The 6,218-nt window shown below is 40.3% G+C and overlaps 1 protein-coding gene across 2 annotated transcripts; it reads left to right on the forward strand.

Moving 5' to 3' along the window:
• The first annotated feature begins 1,674 nt into the window (after positions 1 to 1,674).
• Positions 1,675 to 5,128, forward strand: hbegfa (heparin-binding EGF-like growth factor a). 2 transcript variants are annotated; one of them, XM_061048694.1, is made up of 6 exons: positions 1,676 to 1,966; positions 2,687 to 2,935; positions 3,038 to 3,236; positions 3,337 to 3,492; positions 3,627 to 3,713; positions 3,830 to 5,128. In XM_061048694.1, the coding sequence occupies exons 1-5, from the start codon at positions 1,924 to 1,926 to the stop codon at positions 3,697 to 3,699; spliced, it is 720 nt and encodes a 239-aa protein (XP_060904677.1). In that variant the 5' UTR covers positions 1,676 to 1,923; the 3' UTR covers positions 3,700 to 3,713; positions 3,830 to 5,128. The 2 variants fall into 2 exon arrangements, with proteins under 2 accessions (XP_060904678.1, XP_060904677.1); XM_061048695.1 differs by lacking the exon at positions 3,627 to 3,713 and having other exon boundaries at positions 1,675 to 1,966.
• Positions 5,129 to 6,218: the final 1,090 nt, after the last annotated feature.

A 6,218-nucleotide genomic window follows, 5' to 3' on the forward strand; every position in this document is an offset into this window, starting at 1 on the left:
GGTAATATATATCGTGCCTAAGGAGAAAAGTTACAAGCAGGGGAGGCCCAGTCGTGCTCTCACAGGCACCAACCTGCCCGTGTGCTGGCTTTGGTACGTATCCCACATGACCCTTTTATAAACGATGAAATAAGTATCTTCTTGATCCTCTAACTGTAGCTTTTTTATGATTTTCGTTAACTTATTCTTTGCAATGAGTCTAAAAAGACACTTCTGTATTTGTTCAAAAAGTATTTGGATAATTTATTGATGGATACAAATCATACATTTTTATTGACTGTCATTTACTGTTACATAGGCCATGTTTATACAGGTTAACTGTAAGTTAAATAATTGAACAATCTGGTCATGTGTAGCCTAAATGGCATTTCCATAATGAGTTGTTGATATGACTTTGCACAACTGTATGGTTTCTGTATTATGTTGTGTCCTGTCATCTATATATTTGACATCCAGTTTAGCAATCAAGTATATGCTTATTATTGAACAACACAAATTACATTTTTTGTGACTGCCCCGTTCTTTCACAAAAACAAGGACAACGAATGTCCTTAGAACTCATAGGCCTATTAGATAGGCCCTACTTCTATGCATGACAGACAAAAGATCAATAACTGAAACCAAGCCTTTAATCCATGTGAGTCCACCTGTTGTCCTTTACACGTGCACTCAGTAGAACAGGCTAACCTATGACGTAGTTCCCTTTCCTCCCGCGTGGTGGCGCTGACATACAGCGGATCAGGCCTATTTAGCGCATCTTTAGGCGTTTTGAGAAACAATTCATCAGCCCTTTCTAGACCGAGCTTTTATTATTTGTAATCTTTTATTAAGACTAGTAGTTATAGCCCAACATGTCAATATAACTTATAGTGCTAAAGCACCCTTACATGTGAGTGTAAGCCACTAAACTAAACTGGAATAAAAAACCTGAACGTGTAGGCCTATGTCAAATTACAAGAAGAGTTGTAATATTAAAATGTCAAACTCAAACCTGACCTGAAAAAGGACCTGTTGCTTATGGAAAGATAAACACACTAATATTGGGACAACGCTTTAATAATTGTTTATTATTATTTAATTTAATTTAATATTTACAGTCTATGGTTGGGAATTACAGCTGTTTATTATATCATAAAAGCCTAAAATCAAGTTGTATAATAGGCCTATATGTTTTTCACAAATCACGGTTTGTCTCAGGTTACAACCATAGCCACCCTCATAAATCTAATCTGGATGAAGCGCAGACAATAATAGTAGGCAACATAATTACTTAATAACACCTTAATAATGCTTCCTACTGTGACCATTAGAGCTGGCTCTACTGTTCCTCCAGACCAAAGTAGCTTAAGTGATAACAGAAAAAATGAATCCAGTAGCCCAATTAATGCTTGTAATGGAGCTACTAATAGTCCGTCCTTACATCAGCACACATTTTGATCTGTATTCGTCTGTATCTTGTCCTGGACCACACACACACACACACACACACACACACACACACACACACACACACACACACACACACACACACACACAGATGGAGAGAGAGAGAGAGAGAGAGAGAGAGAGAGAGAGAGCTGCAATCTAGTAGTAGTGCATTCGGCTATTGTGTAGGCGTGGTGAAGTAGGCTACATCAGGAGGAGGAGGAGGAGGAGGCGCAATAAATACCGCGGAGCCTCTGTGCGGACGCTCTCTCACTGCGCTCCTCTCAGGCACTAACATCCGAGACACACCAGCCTTCCGAAGTAGCCTAAGTCGAAGAGGTCAAAAACAAGCGGGATTAAACCATACAAAAATATCCTGAGAAAGAAAAGAAACGAAGGAATATTTAGACGCCGAACAACAGGAAGGAATACAACTTGTTGGTCGTCTTATTTTTGAAACCTTTCTTCTCAAAAAAAATCACTGGAAGTTCAGACATCATGAGGATTTTGGCTGTTGTGCTCCTTCTGGTTCACGCCTTGGGTAAGTTTCAAGCATTAGATGTTTCTCCTTCAGCTGAGATATTGTTACCATGTGCCAAGACGTTTTGCCTTCTGTGCGTCTTTTCTTGGCTTTTAAGTGCTGAACCTGCCAAGCATGGCCGAGCTAATAACGTGTGTTGTAAACTTCATAACCTTTAAGGTAAAGTTTTCATGATGCCAGGCTATTCATGAGCTAATGGGGTCATCTCTCTATTTTAGAGCATGCTTTATGTAACTGGATACACTTATTTTTAACTCATATTCTTGCCTGACATTAGCTAACTGTCTGTCCATGCATTTTGTGAGTGTGTATGAAACAGAGAGAGTTGTAAACACCAACCCCGCTGTATTTCATTTCAAATCTAAAGTGTCCCTGGGAGAGTTGAATGTGCCTTCTCCTCCCTGCCTCATTTTTGGCCAGTTTCCACTCAACCAGACAACCCACCAACCCTCTACAGACCAGATGCTTTGTATCTGAGCGTGTGCATTTCCTAACATGGATCAGTCTGATTCCCCTTAAAGCCAAAAAATCCAGTCTGGAGCTTCCTTGGGCACAACATGTTTCAACTTGCCCCCAGAAGTCCTGCCCACCTCGGTACACTAACCCAAAGCACACATAGCCCCCTAGAGGAAGTGTTTTTAAGTTCTTCTTTAGGTATAAGATTGTATCAAACCAAACTGTGATGTCATTTTTAACGATTCTGTCCATTCTCTCCTCCAGTGGTGTCCAGACTGGCCAGCGGTGCTGCAGTTGACAGGTATGAGAGCGACAGGCATCGGGACATAACTGTTATCAACTTTTTGGACACAACCAAAGACAGAAGGATAGAGGAGGAGAGCAGAAGCGCAGCAGCAACAACAATGGGGAAAAGTGAGGAAGAGGAGGACGAGGATTATGATGATGAATATGACTATGTAGAGGAGTATGAAGATGGCATGTCCGGAGACTACGATGTGGAACATCCACAAGGTAAGAGAGTCAATTTAGGGATCTTCTGTAATCTATTTTGTCTGCTCAAACAAAAAACTATAAAATCTAACTTTTCTTCTTTGTTTTCTGTTGTTGGTTTAGTTGCCATGTCGAGCAAACCCAAAGACCCGTCTGCCATCCTGGAGTCGGAGAGAACTGACGAAAAGAGAAGAAGGGGAAAGGGAAGAAAGAGAGGGAAAGGCAAGGGGAAGAAGAGGAATCCTTGCCTGAAGAAGTACAAAGATTTCTGCATCCACGGCACCTGCCAATACCTGAGGGACATCCGCGCCCCCTCCTGTGTGTAAGTATCACCTCTGCATCTTTCTGTACACCGTCTTAGCATCCCTTCTGTATCCACTGAATAATTTACTTAAACGTCTTCTTCTCTGTCCTGTGTGCAGCTGCCATCCGAGTTACTCCGGTGAGAGGTGTCAGTTCTTCACGCTGCCCTTAGAGAAGCCTCAAGAGGGCTACAACCGGACCACAGCCCTCGCCGTGGTGGCAGTGGTGCTGTCGTCTGTTTGCCTCACCATAATTGGCCTTTTATTATTGCTCAGGTCAGTAAAACACTCATAGTTTCAACCACAAACACACATTACCAATCACACACAGATAAAGGGCTTTGCTAGAGATTTAAGATTCAGACACAGATTGTAGCCTAAACAAGCTCCTTTTCTTGTGTTTATTACAGGTTTCACAAGCGGGGAGCGTATGATGTAGAGAGTGAAGAGAAGGTCAAACTAGGGTTAGCGTCCAACCACTGAGGAGACAAAGAGAGGTGAGTTATAAGAACCAGGGCTACAAACACAAACACGTACAAATATCCTTACTTTTAATTCTTTGTTTCTTTAATGAAAAGTGGTTTAACTTGTTTCCTATTTTGTCTATTTGTAGGCAAAGAAGCGGAGATTCTACCTCAAAATAAATATGAGAAGTGACCCTGAAGGGAGGTCCTAGAGGGTAAAAGGATTGTACATGAAGAAGGGAACAGAGGTTGCTGTGTGCCTGACCCTCTGCCAGATGTTCAGATGAAAAAAAGGACACCTGAACATTTTCCTGAAGGCCTCGGAAAAGAAGATGGCCCGCCCGATAACTGGAATACTTACGGCTCAGAGGATGGACCGGAGATGTGGCAAACGAGAGGTGAAAAGCACAAGAAGAAGAAGAAGAAGAAGAAGAAGGAACGTGTCTAGACTCTGTGCTGCTTCTTGACTGTGTGAAAAGAGGTCCTTTCAGACTGAACTGAAACAGAAAAAAAAGGTTTTTGAAAACCAGAGTTCAACCTGGATTTTTTTTCTCCACAGACAACGTTTTGTATTTTCCTGCAAAAGTCCATCTTTTATTTTCTTTGTGTACAGTAAACGGTATATTTATAATTTTAATTTATTTATTTAAGCTAACTGTATTTATAGAGATTTAACCACCTACCACACGTTTTAGAAATAAAGATGTTACAGTTGTTTTTATATTTCCTATCGGAAGACTTGATATTTATTTATGAAAAAGAAAAGTAAGAAATGCAGAAGCTCCTTGAGAAATGATGCGTAAATATCTGATTTCGTTCATTTTGGCACTCAGAAGATGATCAATAGCACTGTGATTAATAGATTGATCATTAAATTGACATGATTTTCTTTTATTTAGGGGGATTTCACATAGAGAAACACCCTGATCATGCTCACACAGTTACACACTTATAAACTTTAAAGCAACCAGTTGGAGCTGTGAGAAACTGAGCAGCTCCAATGTAAAAGTTGAATGGTTTAGGGCCTTGCTTAAAGGCACATCATCAGTGAAAATGAGGCACTATCCACTCCCAAAACTCGCCAGCTTTTGGGGATCCTTAGGCCACATGAGGCTTGGAGTTCGGCCTAACTGTCATAGTGAAAGATCAATATCATTAAGTTACATTGCACTGGCTGTGTTTGAATAAGAAGCAACATAAAAGCTGCACTCTTCATCTGTAATGTTAAAAGACTGTAAGAAGGGAGTCAAATAACCATTGAACTGTATGAATATGTCGTCTTATCATCATTATAAGAGAAACTCCCTCACTTCCATGTTCAGCTGTCAAGCAAAAGAAATGTGAATTCAAGTGTTCCACCCTTTCAAATCCTGTCCTGCAGTTTTGAAGTGACTGTTATTTATGTAACTTTTTCAGATCCAAAATAAAAAAAGAATTATCTGAATTTTTGTTCTTGTAGTTTTCACTTGTTTTCTTCTTACAAAAGCCCAAGGCAGACCTGACTCCATACAGTTTATATGACTCTGTTCTCCAATGATAAATCATATCCGTTTGTTTTCTTGACATATTCATAGTTATCACGGCATTACAACGCTGGATTTCCCGTGATAACACATTCATTTATCAAGATCTCAAAATAGTTATCCAGACATAATGAGATAAGTAAGTGGAGATCAACTGAAACATATTTGTTTTCAGAGGAAAATGGAGTAAAATAAGTTGTATGAATACATGTCTTCATGGGGTTTCTGTATTAGGATATCAAACAGTACAAATCAAAGCAATGTGTGCTTTCAGCATTTAGCATTAATAGAATCTCAGATCAGTTAAGTAAGGTCAAGTTTATTCTTGCCCTTTGGTGCACTTCCTGAGTCGAGCCTCACATTAATGTGGTATTTTCAAACAGCCGGTCAAGATAATGATATCACCAATGTGTTCTTTTGGCCCATTCAGGAACTGTAATTATAGTAAAGATAATATTTGTATTATTCCTGTGTCTGACGTCACGTGTGTGCAACAGCTTTTAACCAAGGCACCTGTATCCTGGCCATCAGAGCTATTATGTTCAGTACTCCAAAGGCAAATATTTTTAGTACTTGGAAGGTACATCGCCCACTTGGTATATTATGTTTTAACACCACAATACCGTTATATAACTACTGTTATGTGCAGTTTGAAAATGAGTTTTTTTTTTGTCTTAGAGGCCTGTCTCTTTCAACCACATTTGAAACTATGACATTATCAGTGTCATGTGTTGACAACAGCATCATCAGACTCACTGACAGATCAATCACTAAGAGTGCGGTCAGAACTCACTTACCACTGTATGTGCGGTGTGTGTGTGTGTGTGTGTGTGTGTGTGTGTGTGCGCGTACTTAGCCACGGGGCAACAGATGTGCAGTGTGTAGACTGAGAGAACACCTGATGTTCAGCCAGAGTACATCATGCCATAGCACCACACACCATTACTCACACAGCCAACAGATGTCTCGTTCAAAGACACACCACCACGTTTAACATCTGAGACCTGAACCAGCC

This window comes from Labrus mixtus, chromosome 10, assembly GCF_963584025.1.
Source record: "Labrus mixtus chromosome 10, fLabMix1.1, whole genome shotgun sequence".
Classification (NCBI taxonomy): Eukaryota; Metazoa; Chordata; class Actinopteri; order Labriformes; family Labridae; genus Labrus; species Labrus mixtus.